Below are 18,421 nucleotides of genomic sequence, written 5' to 3' on the forward strand. Positions count from 1 at the left end.
AACGTGACCAAAGGCTTTTCAATCTAAGTGAGTGCTTCAACTAAAAGCTTACAATCATCGGTATCGCGAAAGAAAACGCCATGGAAGTTGCGACTGAAACTAAGGCAGTCCTCTTCGGAGTTGAACGCTACGAAGGTCAAAGTCCTGCCTGTTGCAACATCCCAATATATCTTGAAGCATTGTTTGATATCGTAAAGCCAAAACCGCTCCATGATCGAGTACGGTGGCATGTTCGCAGGGAGATTCCATACCAACAACGATTTGGCTTCCAACGGAGCTGCCGTTTGTCGCAGGGTCTCTAAAGACGATTCCGGATCATGCAGTGGTTGCTTTGCTGTCTTCAGAAGCTCAAAATACCGACTGCTGGAGTCGAAGGCGGCTTCCAAATTGCGGACGTATTTGGCGTATCGCAGCTCAGGATGGCGCAGCGTGATGGGTGTGAATTCTGCCTTGGCTCCCTCTATCCTACCGTACGCAGCGCTTCTCGCAAACTTCTTCATGTTATTATGGTCTGGGAAAATGAGCTGGTACTTGTCTTTGAATTGGAAATACTTGGGGTCTCGTACTTTCAGAACCTCGAAATGAACGTCCTTTTCGTCTGTTCCAGCAATCGGGACTTTTCGCTGCGGAAGAAGTCTGGTAAAATCCATTCTGATCAAACTCGGATTGTACGTTCGAAACTCCAAGACATGCGGCCTGTGATACTTTTCTGTGGCGGCAGCGGCAACCCTCACAGCGGTTCCTGATTTGTTTGAGTCCGGGGGAAAGGTGTCCGCCAATTTCCCGCCATATTTCAAATGTCCCAGAACATTTCTCACAGATTTTCCTACACCCATTAAACAGACAAACACGTCCCGAACCACAATCCCTGTCTCCTGTTGAGCTGTGATTCAAATCTATCTCTCAACGTCACAGCTCATCTCTCTCTACATGACATCTTCAATTCACATCTTCACGCTACTAGCGATTTATATAATTCGTAATTAAATTACCTCTGGGTTACCCGCACCATCGAAATTTTTTTATATATAAAGAGCGGAAATTCCACTATGGAACGTAGAAGCGTTGCATGCACTTTTATATTTAGGAAAACCTCAAGGTCTGCTTCGCACTTTTTAAACGGCAAGATCAACATCAGACTGGCGGGGTTGTGTCTTAGACACACTCGCCAACCTATATCGAACATGGTTCTTGCCTTTTACCAGAACCATCCGGGTGTTGTCTTCGTCAGGTGCGAGGTCCAGTACTGATTATTTTTTGGAATCCTTTTTTTTTTCTTGTTGAGAGAGCACTGCTCTTTTATACATCTCCAAGACTTAGCACGATGAGCTCATCGGCAAGAACCCCTTTTTTGGAAGTTTTTTTCAGCATGTAGATTCGATTTTTTGTCGAAACAGACCCTTATCTTTTTTGTTCTCCTTCTTGTTTATATACTACTGCATAACCGCCAGCGAACTATCACGTAACTGCAGCGGAAACTGACTGACTTGGTTCGAGAATAAGCGTCTTTTCTCATCCTTGGAACTCGCACTCGTTTCCAGGTAAACACGCCTTTCCCATTTTTTCGGGTTCAATTAGTTGTTCACTTGTCAAGTCCGATAATGCCAGAAATTCACTTTCTACCTGTGAGTGCCTTGTTCCACCAAGAAGCATTGTGTGTGGGCTACCCAACAACATCGTTGCCCACCTGAATTGTCACTTCGATCCGCCGTTTATGGAATGATACGGGATTGTTCGAGTGTTTGTTGACAGATCACGTGACCACTTACTTTAGTAGGTAACCGACTTTTCGCGTTGGAATGCTATCCGGGAAAAAGCCTACGGATACGTAGCCGAGTTTGCCCAGTTCGCGACCTTACCGTTCATGCGATATTGCCGTTTGGAGCTAATGTGACGGGAAAAAAAAAGTGAAATAAAAATATTTGATGCTAGTGATGTTCTAGCATCCCACCGTTCTTATTTCGCGTGTCTGGTCCATCGCGGAAGAAGTGGTGAATAAAAACAAGATACTGACCAAAAGCTTGGCTTCAGCCCCAAGATCATACTAGCCCAGAAGACCGTGATGAGTGCACTAGTGGAGAGTGTTGGCCTCCTTCGCCTGCTTCCCAGAGCGGATTCTACTTCCCAATCCCAGAGCTCATCGTCGTCGTCATCTTCTTCATCAAGCTCGTCTTCCTCATTGTGTCATGGTTCTGGCTGTGCTAAACCTTCCGATGATACCCAATCATATGCAGTGGCTATTGCTGTCGTGGTGCCCGTTTTCGTTGTGTGTTTGATTTTAGCATTCGTTTTCTACAAAGTCTGGAAACGCGGAAAAAAAGAGGCAATCGAGGACAATGATCCAGACTTTGATGGTGATGGTGACTATCTCCCGCCTGACGACCATCTAGCTAAATTTCGGGAACGTAGCGCTCCAGGAACATTTTCGGATAGCAATTTTGACGAACTGGAACTCAAAAGTCAAAGCCGTACGACCCCATCAAACCCATATACCCCCACTAATGCCGGTTTCCCGCTCAATCCATTTCAATTGCCGCGAGGTGACGATGCCGACGAACTAAGATCTTTTGCTCGATCCATCAACAATCACGAAATGGATGCTTATAGACTTGCGTCCCGCAATGTGAGTGAGGCATCTCTAGTTCATTCTGATAGCGCGCTTCAAAGGCCTCAAATCTTTGCTCAAAATGGCCGCAGTCATTCATTCACTAGCAGTAACATGATATCTGTGGAATCTGCTTCCGATTGGGCCCCGAATAATAGAGATCGAGTATCACAGACAAGCGAAATGGCTGACGATTCTACTTCTGATTTGGAAAATAGTCCTATCAAAAGGGCTCCAGTTGATGTTAAACTTGGGTATGTGAATAATCCCGTTGGACTGGATCCAGAGAAGAGTGAAAGAGAAAGCGATTCTTTAGAGAGCTCTCATAACGCCAATTCGGACAATCATCATCGTGAGGGTACCACGAATTTTGAAAATGACGAGAGCGAAGAAGTGTTCTTGACCAGCAAAGAAGAGGAAAACATTAAGAGAATGAAAAGCATCTATGAAGTTTATTTGGATCGCAATGGCACTTTGAGGACAGTTAAACCTGTGATCGTTGACGATCCAGTTGAGTCGGACCAGTATGGTAATGGTTTTGTTGCATCTGAGTCACTCCCGGATGAAGCTCGTAATGCTATTAATCATGCCACAGGTTTGCAAAACAACATAGAATCCCAACAGTTCGAAGGTGAAAGAGTCTTCAAGAACGACCAAAATGCTTTGCAGCTGCCGCAAGCAGGTGACGAAGGGACTGTAGGAAGGAGGGCAGTTTCCTCCATTTACTCAGAACTACCAACAATTCCACCGCAGTCTGCTCAATCACAATATTATAACGAACAACAATATTACCCACAAAACCAGTATTTTCACCAAGGTGATTATCAAAATCATGAGTACGAGTCATACCATGGTGCTTCGGGTCCACCAAACTTTTATCCACAAATGAGTGCTGGGCTTCAGCAATATCACCATCCTCAAACTCTAGAAAATATTCAAGAATTACCAAACCCATCAAATCTTCCTTTCTCCTCGTCCACGGGATCGCTCACATCCTATAGGAAAAACGGCAAATCAAATTTGCAATTACAAGCCTCGAGTTATAACGGCACGACCTTGAACCCAATTGATCACCCAGAGCTCTTCTACAACCAGACATCAGGGGTCAACTATGCGCCATCGTCACTCAATCAGCAAGAGACCACTAAAGCCCAAGTACTGCCCCATCACTTGAGACAAAGTGTGGTAATGACAAACCCAGATGAGCTGTCGTTTCCAAAACTACACAAGCCTGCCGGATCTTTCAGAAATATAAGCGCCGCAAACTCTCGAAACAATAGCATGACCTCCCAGCATACCACACAGCAATATCAGTCGCAATTAGCACATCAAAGAGTTAGTGGTATCCTGGACGATCACGATGCGTTCCCACGTCCTCGTGTAGGTGGAATACTTCCACATAACGGGTCAAATGATGAGCTAAGGAAACAGTTGGGCTCTTCTGATAATTACAACGTGCCATAAGGTGATTATGTATGAATGGAAGGAACTACATGGGTAAATTATGGTATTGGAAAGGTAGGAGTTTCTTCTTATAGACTGTATGCTTTGGAAATTTGTCTGATTGACAAATGTGTATCAAATAGTGTATATATAACAGCATTGAAGCATGACAATATTGATTCGAATTTGAAACTATGTTGATATTGTGTTAAAAGAGCACACCGTAGCCATTTATGCAAAATCAAAATCATCAATTTGATTTCTATATCTGAGAATCGTCTTCTTGATTTTCGAGCTGTCTGTCCAGGTTACGTAGTCTTCCAGATTCCGTGTGACTAGAAACGCAGGATCTGTGATGAGATTGGGACCAACTCTAACATGGCCTTGCTCCACGAATTTAACGGCATCTGATATGGTTTCTGCCATTTTGAGTCTGTGCATAATAACGGGCAGACGCCTCCTGCAAATAGCGCTAACTGTGACTTTGTTTTCAAGGTCGGAAATCTTGGATTTTGTTGTTAGAATTCCCATGGCGTATAGTTTCTCCAGCAGCAGCTGTTCATGCTTGGTTCTGTAGGGATCGGTAGGCGGCAGAAGTGAAAGTCTGTGTGAAATATGACGCACGTCACCGCACAGTTTATTGTATTTATGATAGTCTTCTCTATTCTGGATGTGGTATGTTCGCATAACCTGGGTATCTCTGTGACCCTGGTCTTGTTTCCAATCCAGAAAATCGACCTTTTTCAAAAGTTTCTGTTCATGATGCTTGAGTTTACGAACCATCTTTTGGTTAATGTGTGAGCCGTCCTGATATGTATTAGGTCCTAGATGTCCTGTTCTCGTTTTGTCAGTTCACGAGCGATGAGATGAGATGAGTGTTAATCTTGTAGTATATAAAAATTCTCTCCGCCCGATAATCTAATTGGCGTCATCTAGTCGTTAAGACATTGGGTAGAGGATCAAGTAGGTGACGTCGCAATCAAAAGAGAAGTAAAAATCGATCAATCGCTGGTACGGATAGTTCAATTATCAGAAAGTAAACGAGAAGTAGCAACAGCCGGTTATTGTTCGTTTGATTTGCAAAATCCTACTCTCATAGCAGGGAAATCAGATACCTTAAAACTTAAGGGGGGGGAAGGGGGGAGAAGGATAGACTCATCACATCAATACACACAGAAGTTGCCCACGCTTCCCATTCTCCGGAAGTAATGCGTAAGAAAAGCTCTGTATGAGACATTTCGGTGTAGATACTTGCTAGAAACTGTTTGTTTCCCAATTGACCTGTGACACGTGACTGTTTTTGCAAGACTAAGAAAACATAGACAGCATTTCGAGTGGATTCGATGTTTGATGTTAGTTCATTCTTAAATCATGGTTTTCAGCATGGTAAACGGAATTCTAAGTTCTTCTCGTCGCCTCAGTGGTGGTGTACTTTTTAATCTTTTCATGATCATTTTTGAGAAGCGACTCCTTTTGGTGAAACAGACAGCAGAAGAACGCAGAAGAGGAAACTCAGTTTCTAGCTCAAAAATGGGATTCCCTGCTATACTATCAGTGACAGTCTCATTTCCTATGCCAATACAACCAGTTTTGTTTTACTTGGTGCTCACTGGCCAGCGACACAAACGTACACAATGACCCGACAAATTCAAAAATTTCTACAATTAAAGATTGAGATGATATTTAACGCCAGCAGAGAGAATATCAATGAAGCCGTTGACAACCTACGAATTGTGGCCTCATTCACTACCTTTTTAGAGCCATTTCGATTTGAAATCTTACCATGAGCTCTAACGTCATATCCCAACTTGTTTCGCTGAATTTCAAGCGACAATTTAGCGGTACTAGAGTTGCACATTCACACATCGGTTCTCTTCCTGTATTCACCACGCGAGATACAAAATTCGAGTTGACCGAGTTAAGGCCGCCCCATGTTATCAGAAAGGGTAACAAATCCTTAACCCTTTCACAAATTCTGTCAGTAACAGGCCCCAGAGGAACGCTATCGATGCAGGTGCCAGAATTCGTCAAGATCAATGAAGACGTTGGAAACGGCAAAATCTCGGTTTCCGTCCAAAACGAAACCGACAAAATGCAAAAATCGCTTTGGGGAACTGTGAGAAGTCATTTGAACAACCATGTCGTTGGCGTGAACGAGGGCCACATGGCTGTGCTGAAATTCGTGGGGACAGGTTACCGTGCGCAACTGCAACAGGAGGGCAAATTTGTCAGCGTGAAGGTTGGAGCGTCCATTATGCAGGGTCTACCGGTGCCTGACGGCATCACCGTCACGTCACCAACGCCCACGTCGCTAATCATAGAAGGTTGTAATAAACAACAGGTTTATCTCTTCGCTGCTAACTTGCGAAAGTTTCACCCTCCTGAACCTTACAAGGGTAAAGGCATTTACGTCAACGACGAGAAAATTGTCCTGAAGGACAAGAAGATCAAGTAGTCTCACTTTGCATGAAATAACATTGTATATAGAAAGAGAGAGAGAGATGAGACGTTTGTCGAAGAAAGTAAGATATTTTTATTTTTCCGGACCTTCTTAGTTCCAAACACTAAACTTTAAGCTCTTGTCACCGCGGTACTCGTAACATATACTATCTTGGCCATCTAAGCTACCTCGATCGTTGGCTGATATGGCTAAACCTGTCATTCGAGCACAATTCTCAAAAGTCACGTGACTGGTACTTTTTAAAGAATCTTGGACATTGATTACGTCATCAAATCATATTTTAAATTGGATTGTTGGTCACTATTAACGATAAGCTCGCACTAAGAAAATTTTGGGTTTTTTAACATACATTATTCAAGTAGACATCGACCAAATCCATATTTCCAGCACATCCGGAAGCACTATTATAGTCCAAAATCACATCATTTTCAAGGACGGGATATTTCGGCTTGTCATACCTTTACGATGAGTCGCCTGATAGCAAATTTGTGGAGATCTCAGACGAGATCTGCGTCTTCTAGGGCTTCTTTGACGGCACCATCGATCGTGTCTACAATTGCAAGTAAAGCGCCAATCATCAACCATTGTCCAGAGGAAGCACAATTGAGGCGAAGACTTCCCAATAGGTGTGGTGCATTGGGTGTGAAAAGAGGAATGATCCCGCTTTTCGACGAAGCCAGTGGGAAGAGAATTGCGGCCACTGTTTTAGAACTCAATAACGTTGAGGTGATCATGAATAGAACAGTTGAAAAAAATGGATATTTTGCTTGCCAAGTTGGATTTGGGAACAAACATCCTGACAAGGTTTCGAGACAAATGCTGGGACATTTCGCCTCGAAAATCGTAAACCCCAAGGAGAAACTAATTGAATTCCGAGTGAAAAATGAGTCTGGGCTTCTTCCGCCTGGGACCGTGATAAAGCCTTCTTTTTTTCAGCCAGGACAGTACCTGGATGTTAGGTCTGTGAGCAAGGGTAAAGGTTTTGCTGGTGTCATGAAACGTCACAACTTCAAAGGTCTCAAGGCTTCTCATGGTGTTTCTGTATCGCACAGAAAAGGTGGTTCTTATGGTCAAAATCAAACACCCGGTCGTGTTCTTCCAGGGAAAAAAATGCCTGGGCATATGGGTGTTCAGCAAGTAACCATACAAAATTCGCAAGTTCTTAAGGTCGACGATGAAAATCGTGTTGTGCTAGTCAAAGGTTCAATAGCGGGACCTAATGGCTCCTACGTTAGAATTCAGGATGCCATCAAGAAGGCACCAAAATTTTGATGTCTGAATGATATAGTAGTCATGTAAATAAGTATAGCATTGTTTTTTTTCTATGTGAAGTCAAAACTCGAATGTCGCATTACGCCAATGACGCTATTCATTCAGTGGGGATGCAATCAGTGTTGACGTTAATTCCAGTGTTTAAAAAGTAAAACTGCGGTACCTAATCGTTAAAAATTTGTCCCATGAAGACCCATGCTTCCTTTAATTAATCTTCAAGCTCCGACGGCTTCAATAAGCCACCAACAGCCGCTGCTCTTTGCCTTTCTACTCTGGTTTGTTCTTCCAATGCCAGCTGCTTGTCCTCAGCGAACAAATAGTCAGTTGCATCACCACCAAATTCCTTTATCTGAACTAGGAAATCTCTTAGAGTTGCTGCAAACTTGGATGGATCCTGATACTGCTTGATCAAAGCGCTGATGAAACCGGTTACCTGCTCTTTGCTGAGGTGAGGGAATGCACTGCTTAGCATGTTGGCCATGTAATTAGCAAGGTACAACTGGTTAGTCGCACCTTCAGCAACTTCGCCTGGTTGATAAAGCGGAACAGCTATCTTGTTCTCCTCAACCAGTGATATCAATCTCATGAGAAGAAGGGACTGCTTAGAAAATCCAGATTTATGGTCCGAATCTGTAAGAACGTAAAAGGTTTCGCTGATGAACGTACAGTAAAAGTTCTCATAGAAAGCGTTTGCGAATGGTGTTGAACCCAACCCTTCAATATTTTTGATAAGATCTAGGGCAAGCTGTAAACCGTTGACTTCGACATCACGATTGTTATGCTTAAATGCCCAACAGATTGCATCAACAAACAGCTTGAACGCAGCTGGTGGTAGTTCCAGAAGAGCATTGAAGGACCTGCTGTTGATCTCTTTCAAAAGTCGGTAAAATTCGACCCGATGCTCAGGGTATTCCGTGAAGTCTTTATTAATCATATCCAAAGTGCACTCAAACACACTCTGCAAGATCAAAATGACACCACTGGGCATCATATGACCAACCTTATGAACAACAGTCGTCATGCAGTTCAAAACTTCTGCGTCTCTGGCATCTGGAACGTTATTCATATAGTCTTCCAAAACAGCATTCAAGAGTGGTTCGACTAATACTTTCACGACTTCATCCAGATTCTTAGCATGAGAGATGTAGAACTCAACAAGCTTGAGTACTTCCTTTTTTATCGTTCTTAGGCCACGGACCTTTGGAGTCTTTGTTGCAATGAGCCCTTCGGCAGAAACTTGAGCCGATATCATGGAGGATACGGCCCTGTAAAGCTGAAGCATATTGTAGTAGATATGACCCAATTGTGGGTGAAATTCTGCACCCATTGTCGAACAGACAGCCACATTTGTTTTCAGAATATTGGCGATGATTTTTACGGTTTCACTATCAAGCAATAAATCTGGGTTGGCAGAGGACTGTTCCACTATAGCATCCCATGCCATGTTGGGCAACTGCATGAGATCGCCTAGTAAACGTTCCCTTTCTCCAACATTTCTTTCATCAGAGATTATTGTGCCGCATGCTTTATAGAAGGTGTGAACCTGTTGAGGCTGCAAATCTGCAGTGGTGCTTTGGATTTGTCTGATGATGGTTTGTATAAATGGTTCAGGTTCAGTTGGTTGCTGAACAACAAAATGATGCTTGCACTTCCGGACAATTTTTATAAATGTATCACAAGCCATGTCCTGAACACCTTCGTGAGTTTCGTGCATGAACTCAAATAGCTTGAGAATAACAGTTTTCAAGAATTTCCAGTGTGCTTTCAAAAAGCGGGGGTATTGGCCAACAACATACATGATGTTTGAGGCTACCACTGCTTTGTTGTCTTTGCCCCGCTTTTTCTCCGTTAAGGCCAATAGGTCTTTAATGACAGTTACCACAAACCTTTTCTCCGTTTCTTCACCCATTGTGCCTGAAATGGATCCAATAGCCCAGCACAACGTATTGATATTATGCCACGACCATTCAGATCCATCAATCTGTCTTGATAATTTGCTTATCATGATATCCTCGGTATCGACGACATCCAAATGCGTAAGATAAACCAGAACCTCTCTCTCAGATTTGTATAGTTGAATTGTGTCAGATTCTTTGACAAACTCCCTCACAATCTCACCCTCATCGTTCTCCACCACCAAAACTTCCTCTGGCCTTACCATAGATTCTATAACAACCCATCTCAGCTGAGAGCAGATACCATCGTAGATGTGCTTTTTGAGCGGGAATCTCTTCAGAAATTCAGGATTTGGCGCGCCTCCAGAAGAATTGATGGCATGAGACCCTACAGATAGCTGCAACAGTGGATTGAGCTCTGCGACGGGAAGTTTTTGGACTTCCTGGAACAAACTTGCTACCAGATGATGCCAATAATCCAGGGTCGTTTTGAAAAGCTCTCTTTCGTCAATTTTTGACAGTTGTATCAAATACTGGTGGGCAGTCAAAAGGAGTTCCCTTAATCTTTCGTCACTGTCCAAAAGAGAACGGTGACGAGCTAGGAACGTTGTGAGAAGCATGGCGAAATCTTGCAGGAAGGATTGATCTCTACTGTTTGCGGTCGCGTACGTCGCCTTTAAATCGGCAGTGACGGGCATAACGTTCTCAGCTACTTGCTGTAGGGTGTTTTGGAAGAAAAGAACGGTCTGCTCCGCAATTTTTGTATCATTTTGGGGTAGTTCCAAATTGGAAACTTCGGTCAAACATTTGATAGTCACTGCCCTTGTGTCGGAGGACATCAAAAACTTGGTGCTAAGCAATTCCAGAAGGTTGGAATCGTAGATGTAATGGTAAGGAATCCAATGCAAGTATCTTAGCAATGACTCCAATGCAGCAACCACGAGCGAGGTGGTCGAACCAGCGTCCATAACCTGGTAGCAAAGCTTGAAAATCTGCTCAAACTCTTTTGACATGGACGTCTTGAGATGCAGGGCTTTAGCCTGGGTCATCTGTTCCGCTGAGAAATCAAAAACCTCTTCTGACAGCAGTTTGAGGATGACCATGTTGTTTTCACACACATTTACTGACGATTGTGCGCTTTGGACCAATTCAGGAATGAAATCCGGCCAATTCTGTGGCCACTCTTGTTTCAAGATCTGCACCAGTGTGAGGTCCGACTTGTTGATCAGGTTTTTCTGCGTTTGGAAAACGGTGTCGTCCTGACACAGTGAGATGATCATTCCGACTATGAAATTACGGATTCCAATTCGATGCTCTGGTGGCAGCATTTTCCATTTCGTGGTGATCAGTTTATCCAGAATCGACAATCCGATGAATTTGGTTTGCGGATTTTGCGAGAATTGCAATATTTGGTCGGCTCTTTGCCACGAGTCCGGATGGTCCTTCAATTTTGTTAAAATTTCTTGAGCTTGCTTTTGTTGAGCACCAGATCCCTTATACAAGGTATCCACCACTTGGTCTAAGGCATTGATGTCTAGATCTCGCGAAAAGTCCAATATCGACTCCATATTTCAACTTTTATAGCAGTTTTAGGTGATCTTTGCCCAAGTATCTTGTACTGTTTGTTGCAATTACAGATTAATTTTGAAGTCAGAAACAAGACAATAATGGTATCGGCTCTGTTAATTAAAGCACAAAGAACAGCAACGCTTCGAGTCAAAAGGCGGAAGCTGTGTTAATGATGATGTACGGCTGTTAGAAGCGTGAATTGACCGTCTTTTAGCGTTCTTTTTGTAGACTTAAAACTGTCTATCTTTACAGAAGTTAGTTCAAATTTGTAGACTTAGAGTGTGTTCAGGAGATTTTATAAAAAATTTTGAACACGCAAGGATTTGAACCCTAATCAATGGTCACGTGCCTAAACAAAAATTAAGGCAATCCCATCATGTATTAATTTGTATTTGAACATAACAGTAAACAAAAGAATCGGGTTGAAAGAGCTAGCAATTGCTGGCATTCAGAGCCGTATTTTCCTGAACTTTAAAGGTATATCTCTCTTGATTCTCGTTTTTTGAGTTAAAAATTCTTATATTTATGAAATTGTTTATCATTGTCTACGAAGGAGAAATGTTCTACTACTATCACTAACAAGAAACCTGGAGGTGTCAGTGTCAGTTTCAATGTCAGTATCAGCATGAAAAGTAAACCAATATTCGTGATGCATTGGTCATCCTGACCAGATTTATATTGCTCACCTCTTTCTTTTTTGGGTCATTTTCCCTTGCTCTCTAATCAAGGTGTCCCCAGCGTTGATCGAAACTGCCGGATCGGTTACGATCAGCTTGTCGGGGCGACCAGCTAAAGTTGTTGAAGCTTACGTCCAAATTTGGCGTAGCCGGCGGATCGAGTTCCATGGCTGACAATTTTGATAGAAAACTCGGTCCGGTCTTTCTTGACACTGCAGTCCGAAATCCTGGACGCTCCGTCAGAAACTTCCATCTTGACACCACCATTTTTAACACTTCTACGTTTCTCTCATTGTCCAGAAACTTGTCTACTTTACCCATCACATACAATCTTTTCACGTACTCATCGATTCCAAGGCACTCTTGTGGGGAATAAGCAGTATACAGCGGAACCTGCTGTATAATTTTGCTGAAAGTAACGCCGTTCTTAAAAGCACTGGAGTAATGCGCTTCCTGTACAAATCTACGGTACTGCTGTTTTCTCTCAACGATCTTGAGATGGTCAATACTTTTTAATTCCTCATTCAAGCCTTGCAAATCGATTTGCACATCGTAGGGATCCAGCGGGTTGACCGTCATGTAGTTCGTCACCAAACTTTTAACTGACAGTCTCCCTTCCCAAATTTTAAACGAAAGGCGTCCTTCAAAGGAGTGCATCAATCGTGGCAGTTGGTTGTGATCAATTTCTCCGATTCCGTCAGGATCGAATTTTTTCCATGCGTTCTTGAACCTCCGTATCTCATCCCTACTAGCGACAGCCTTGGAACCCGAGCCGGAATGGTACAGGTAGCTGAAATTCTCCAAAACGAGTGACACGAACATGTTCAAAAAAATGTACATGGAGAGCACGTTCCAAGACATCATTAAAAAATATGCATACGGTTTCGATCCGCAATCAGAGCGACCAGTGCTATCATCGACATAACAAAAGGGGGACGTCACGGTTAGATCGTCCATGATATAATTCCATCCTTCACCAAAGCTGCAACGAAACAAAACAATCAGGGATTTGACAACAGTTCTGAAATTCAAATTTCCAGTGGTATTGGGACCTAGCTTGGTCATCCCAAATATTTGGTTCAATGCTATTGCGTACACCAGAAACAAAATACCCCAAGTATACGTTAAAGATAAAATCGAGGGCATACTCGCCATGGCGGTGCTTATCAGTTCGCTTAAGACGTCGTTTTGCGGAATCACAAACAAAAAGATAACAAGCTGGAAAAGATTTCGAATGTTATCGAACCCTATAATGTCTTCGGGGGTTGAGAGACAAACGACGATATTAAGACCAAAAGATGAAATAACCACGATAAACTTGAAGACATCCCATTTTCTCGCAAACCATAGTCTCGTTCCTTTGGCAACAATACAAAAGACCTCATGGATCAAGAATATCGTGGTGGATATCATGAAAACAGTATTCTGGTAGTTTCGCAAAGAGTAGTTTTCGTCGTATGTGTACAACAGCAAGGTCAAGATATGGACATAGAGCACTAGCTGAAGTAAAAGGGCATATGAGAAAAATGCTTTCTCAACCGCTAGACGATGTATGAAAAGTCTCATGGGACTCATTGACAAAATGTCGGGACTGGGTTCGGGTTGTGCTTGTGAAAGTAAGCGCTTGACTTCAAGCCATGATTTTTCCTCAACTGTTAAAAAAGCACTTCCAGTCGTTCGAGCATGGTTACGAATGATAAAAGACACAAACAGTGTAAGGATAAATACCATGCTCAAAAAATTGAATAGCACGAAGAATAAACCATTGACAGTCGTGGAAAAATTTTCTGGTACAGTACCTATTCCTGTACTTGCCATACTATTCGTCAATATGTCAACCCAACCTTCCAAAGAGACAATTTCATAAAGGGTTCGAAATGCGCTCGAAATGGAGTTCATGTAAAGATATGGTTCTGAATAGGATCTGGGCATAAGGACATCCCAATCAAAGACCTGATTTGTGAATTCGTTATAGCATTTTGATAAGTCGACACCGTCGTTACAAACGCCGAGACGTCCTCTGAAAATACCCAACCCCCATACAGAAAAGGGGAAGAGAACTGTGAGAGAAATAGTGGCTGCACCTATGATTTTGCCGATACCATCGAAAAGCACCTGATTGAAAGTTAATCTAGCTGTTCTGCTGATTGTGAGACATCTCAAAGCCCTTAACGCTGTGAGTCCTTTGAAAACGCGAGATAGATCATCATCATTCTTCAAGCTTGCAACAAAGTTAATCCAAATTGAAATTAGTACTGTAACATCAATGCAGTTCCAGGGGTTGCGCAAATAAGCATTGGGTGTGTGTGACAAGCCATCCGCAACGGTTTTGATGACGAATTCCAAAGAGAAAATCACGACAAATGTTGCATCAAAGTACCTTGACCATACTCTTACTGAAGGATGCTTCATGCGATAAACAGGAGTGATAAAGCACGAGTAAACTACCATTAAGACTGTTGCAATCGAAATGAAACCCACAAAAACGTCTCGTTTGAAATTTCTAAAGCTATAACTCCTTTCGTGAGTATTGGTGTTGTCTTCAAAAAAACGGAAACCATCCGTTCTCTTGCCAACTGAAGGGGGAGTTAGACTTTGACAAAATTGGCGGAAGATGTGGTTTGGAGGGAAAATAAAATAGGCATTGTTGAAAAATGGATGCTCTTTCATATACTGCAGCTTTTCCTCTTCAAATTCATTAAGCTTCAAAGTGTATCTCTTATTCAAACCCTCCGAATCAGTAGATTCTATGTACACAACTTCTGCTTTCTTGTGAAACGGATTTTCAATAAAGGGCTTGATAAAAGGTAGTCTTTTCATCATGTTCAATAGATGAAATGATAATCGGACAGAAAATCCGTGACTTTTTTTTTTCTTTTCGTTCTTGAGATCCATGATGTTGTGCTGCTGCGCAATGCTAACTATTGCGGTTCCTCTAAACAGAAACTGTCTGAAGTCCCGAGAGTCCTCATCACCTGCGTGCTTCACAATCTTTCTTTTGATGCGGCGAGCGAGAGTGGCATTCGTAAATTCTTTGATCTTCTCTGGATAGACGTGCTGTAAGTAATGCCTGATTTGTAAAGACCTTTTCATTTCTTCTGGAACATCTAAGCTTTCTGCTATGATCGCCACGAAGATATTCAGCATAACGAAGTTCGACAGGAAAAACCACACTATCAGGAGAATGGAGCCGAAGAACTGCGAAGAATAATTAGAAGCGTATTGTTGAACGGCGTATAGCGATTCTGTCCAATTCTCCGTCGAAGCAATGATGAAAAGAGTCAAAAAAGAGTTCGAAACGTCGTAAAAAGCAAATGGTGTGTCGTCGATTTCTGATTTCGGTACTGTGCCTGTGAAGTAAACTGACATAATGAGCGACACCAAGAATAGGAAAAAGAAGTAGAATCCGGACAAATTGCGTATGAGTAATGCATTTCCTAAAACTTGCTTCCAAAGATTTCTTGTTACCTCAATCATTTTGATGACGCGATAAAACCGCAGTATTTGGAAAATGTTTAACCAGTAATAAGTATCGCCCAGTGCTATTCTATTAGCGGGTACAGTTATTGCAACCGAAACAATACACGTGGAGATATCAAACAAGTAAGAAGGTTTCCTGAGAAGTTTCCAAAGATTGGGGAGGTAGCAAATCACTCTAAGCAGCGACTCAACCAAAAGAATATAGTTAACAACTCGGTCAAACTTGAAAATCGTCTCCATGTCTTGATCACTGCTATCTGAAGTTATCGTTGCTTGTGCTACCAGATCTGAACTTATCGCTATGACGAAAAGGAATTCTATCTTTTTGTACCATTTTATGCAATTCAAGTTCCAGGCCGGTAACTCCTTAGCACTAGCTTTTTTCTCGATGTATTTCAAAGCCGCTGTTGCCATGCGCTTGAGTCGGGATGGCGTCTCTTTGGATCCGCTTTTTCTGGCTAGCTCGTTCGCTTTTTCAAAAGAAGAGACCAGGACAGCGATCATCAAATTTATCATCCAAATGTTCAGAAAGAAGATACAGGAGATGAAGAAAAGAGAAGAGGCCATGCTGTCAGAGTCCATGGTGTCGTACATGATATCAGTGAAGGTGTTAGCGCTGATTGTAACGAATACTAACTCCATAGAACCCAGGATGTTATCAAAGCTAACTCGGCCTCCATAAGGATTATCACCAGAAACACATTTCGAGTTTTGTGGGCATAAAAATCCTTTTGAAGTAGGACCATCTCGAAAATCGGAGAAAACGTATGACATTTTTTTCTTCGTTACAGCCTCCAGATACCCACCGCAAAATTGCATGCTGTTGGTGTAACTTTCAGACGGGTCATCAGGGTTGGTCCAAGTACAGGTCCTTCTCAGCGACCCCTGAAAACTTTGTACCCCCAAAATGCCAAAGAATGTCCAGAAATACAAGAGCATGAAGCATACATTGACCAATTGTGGTAGCCCGAATTTTAAACTGTTCAAAATTTTCGTCTGACTTCCTTCCTCTTTTGCGAGTTTGAGGATACGCAAAGCGGCGAGAGTCTTGAAAATGCGTATGCCGTGACTGTCATCAAAACTTTTGATCGACAAAAATGCAGATATCCAGAAGCAGACGGTTGAAACCAGGTCCACTCTGTTCCAACTACTCCTAAAATATGCACGATACAGTGGAACTTCGCTGTTCTTTCCGTCAGCAGAACCAACGAACGTCACAGCACTTCTAACCGGCTTATGACCAGACTTGCCAGCAAGTTGATCGTAGCTAATCTTGAAGGGTAGGATTCTCCGAAAAAGATCTTTTCCATACTTAGATTTCAGATCGCGGAAAAAAGAATCAATTCCGAGAATTTGGTAGACTGTCTTATAGTCTTCCCCTCGTGTTTGAAAAAGTGCTGAGTCGTCCCAAAATCCGAAAACAATTATCCGCGCTAGCATGTCAAGTGTATATAACACGTTGATCGCAAATATCAATCCACCAACCGTACTAGAGAAATACGCTAATTCGTCCGATTCAAATGAAAAAGCCACCGAAAGAATGGCAACAAGAAAGACCAAAAACAGTACATTGACACGATGGGTCCATTCATTTGTCACAATTGAGGCGAGTCTAACGCGTAAGGGATTGTTCGGCGGGAAAAGACCTAAGGAGTTCCCGCACAAAATTAATGGGGGTTTTTTCAATGTTTTGCCACCGTCGGACTCTATTGCGGAGTTCGTTTCAGTACTTTCCGACGATTCGCGTTCCTCGTACTCCTCTGTTTCCTCGTAAGTGGCTTTTTTGGATTTCTGGGGACTAGGATTAATGGAATTACTGGAGCCATCGATTGTTGTATTGATTCGATCCTGTGAGCTACTCTCTCCAGGATAAGTTTGGCTAATGTCCTCCATCACAGTTGTGTTCTCATGTTGCTCTTCGACGTGGGAGTGCTGGGATCTGTCGTCGGCTGATGCTATGTCCGACTTATAGGAGCCTCTTTTCGTTTGCGGGAGCCATGTAGAGCTCCCTTTTCCCATTGCATTAGTGAATTCATCCTGTAGGTCTTTGAAATCATCCAAATCGCCCTCTTCGATGGTGGATATTATAGTGCCTGTCAAAGGATTGTCGTCATGGATTCCATGACTATTAGATCGGGAGTCAAACGAAAGTCTCCGCTCTTCAGTGCCGGAACGCTGGTCCGCAACTGCACTCTGTTGTTCGTCAAGGGATGCATCTGAAGTCTCCCGTGATTTTGACGGTGAGATTAGGTTTTTGAAATGAGACTTTATGCTAGTAGCAGAAAGCTGACCAGAGCCTGGCTTTCGAATACTTGAAGAAGAATTGCCTCCAGATTGTGTCACCACCGTAAGGTTTGGCCTTTTTACAAGACCGCTACTGCTAACGTCATCAGAATGTAATTCGAAATCCTTAAAATCCGTCTTCGAATTTTTTCTCGCCGAGGAGTCTGCCGCTGTAGCTTCTAGTTCCGGATCTGTCTCTGCCCTATCAATTGTGACCAAAACGGGCACTCTCTGATGTTGAGTTCCTGTCTCATCTTCAACTTCTGGAAAATCCTTGGACGAACTGCTCTGAGTCAAGGGTCTTCTTGACATTATCTAAACCCTATGACCATGAAAACTGACAGTGTCTGGATAGATCTACCCTTCTCTCAAAAGAGTTTTGAAAGAATACCTCTTGAGCCTGCAATAAAATGGTAACGCAACACCGTTGGACTTCTGATGTGCAGATTGAGTGATGATCATCCGCTGTAAATCATATATCCATATATATATGTACGTGGATATATATTTATATGTTCAGTTATACTAAAATAGAACCCACGGCACGTGACGATGAGGTGGGATTTTGAATCGAACTTCATTTTGAGATTTGTAGAACTTTAGCGAGTGGTACTTTGTTTGAGAGTGCCATTTGCTACTTAGTTTTTATGATGGATAGTTTCCCCGTTGTATTGTATTTACTGTGACATTTTTTTGGGTTTCATTCTGGATCGCATCCTACTAAGGCTGATAGAAC

General features: G+C 42.6%; 7 protein-coding genes and 1 non-coding gene across 8 annotated transcripts; 4 read left to right on the forward strand and 4 right to left on the reverse strand.

Moving 5' to 3' along the window:
• Positions 1-23: 23 nt before the first annotated feature.
• On the reverse strand, positions 24-836 carry PET54 (LALA0S07e03158g1_1; the record flags this gene model as incomplete). The annotated part of the gene is made up of 1 exon (XM_022771450.1): positions 24-836. The coding sequence occupies one exon, from the start codon at positions 834-836 to the stop codon at positions 24-26; it is 813 nt and encodes a 270-aa protein (XP_022629356.1).
• A 283-nt stretch (positions 837-1,119) lies between these two features.
• LALA0_S07e03180r lies at positions 1,120-1,284 on the forward strand. Its single transcript, XR_002665940.1, has one exon. It is a non-coding gene; the product is annotated as an uncharacterized ncRNA (small nuclear RNA).
• Positions 1,285-2,062: 778 nt separating this feature from the next.
• Positions 2,063-4,069, forward strand: LALA0_S07e03202g (LALA0S07e03202g1_1; the record flags this gene model as incomplete). The annotated part of the gene is made up of 1 exon (XM_022771451.1): positions 2,063-4,069. The coding sequence occupies one exon, from the start codon at positions 2,063-2,065 to the stop codon at positions 4,067-4,069; it is 2,007 nt and encodes a 668-aa protein (XP_022629357.1).
• A 210-nt stretch (positions 4,070-4,279) lies between these two features.
• IMP3 (LALA0S07e03224g1_1) lies at positions 4,280-4,831 on the reverse strand (the record flags this gene model as incomplete). The annotated part of the gene is made up of 1 exon (XM_022771452.1): positions 4,280-4,831. One exon carries the CDS (start codon positions 4,829-4,831, stop codon positions 4,280-4,282), a length of 552 nt encoding a protein of 183 aa, XP_022629358.1.
• A 1,000-nt stretch (positions 4,832-5,831) lies between these two features.
• Positions 5,832-6,503, forward strand: MRPL6 (LALA0S07e03246g1_1; the record flags this gene model as incomplete). Its single annotated transcript, XM_022771453.1, has 1 exon — positions 5,832-6,503. One exon carries the CDS (start codon positions 5,832-5,834, stop codon positions 6,501-6,503), a length of 672 nt encoding a protein of 223 aa, XP_022629359.1.
• A 471-nt stretch (positions 6,504-6,974) lies between these two features.
• Positions 6,975-7,781, forward strand: MRPL9 (LALA0S07e03268g1_1; the record flags this gene model as incomplete). Its single annotated transcript, XM_022771455.1, has 1 exon — positions 6,975-7,781. One exon carries the CDS (start codon positions 6,975-6,977, stop codon positions 7,779-7,781), a length of 807 nt encoding a protein of 268 aa, XP_022629360.1.
• Positions 7,782-7,989: 208 nt separating this feature from the next.
• On the reverse strand, positions 7,990-11,244 carry CRM1 (LALA0S07e03290g1_1; the record flags this gene model as incomplete). The annotated part of the gene is made up of 1 exon (XM_022771456.1): positions 7,990-11,244. One exon carries the CDS (start codon positions 11,242-11,244, stop codon positions 7,990-7,992), a length of 3,255 nt encoding a protein of 1,084 aa, XP_022629361.1.
• A 720-nt stretch (positions 11,245-11,964) lies between these two features.
• Positions 11,965-17,997, reverse strand: CCH1 (LALA0S07e03312g1_1; the record flags this gene model as incomplete). Its single annotated transcript, XM_022771457.1, has 1 exon — positions 11,965-17,997. The coding sequence occupies one exon, from the start codon at positions 17,995-17,997 to the stop codon at positions 11,965-11,967; it is 6,033 nt and encodes a 2,010-aa protein (XP_022629362.1).
• Positions 17,998-18,421: the final 424 nt, after the last annotated feature.

This window comes from Lachancea lanzarotensis, scaffold LALA0S07, assembly GCF_000938715.1.
Source record: "Lachancea lanzarotensis genome assembly LALA0, scaffold LALA0S07, whole genome shotgun sequence".
Taxonomy (NCBI): Eukaryota; Fungi; Ascomycota; class Saccharomycetes; order Saccharomycetales; family Saccharomycetaceae; genus Lachancea; species Lachancea lanzarotensis.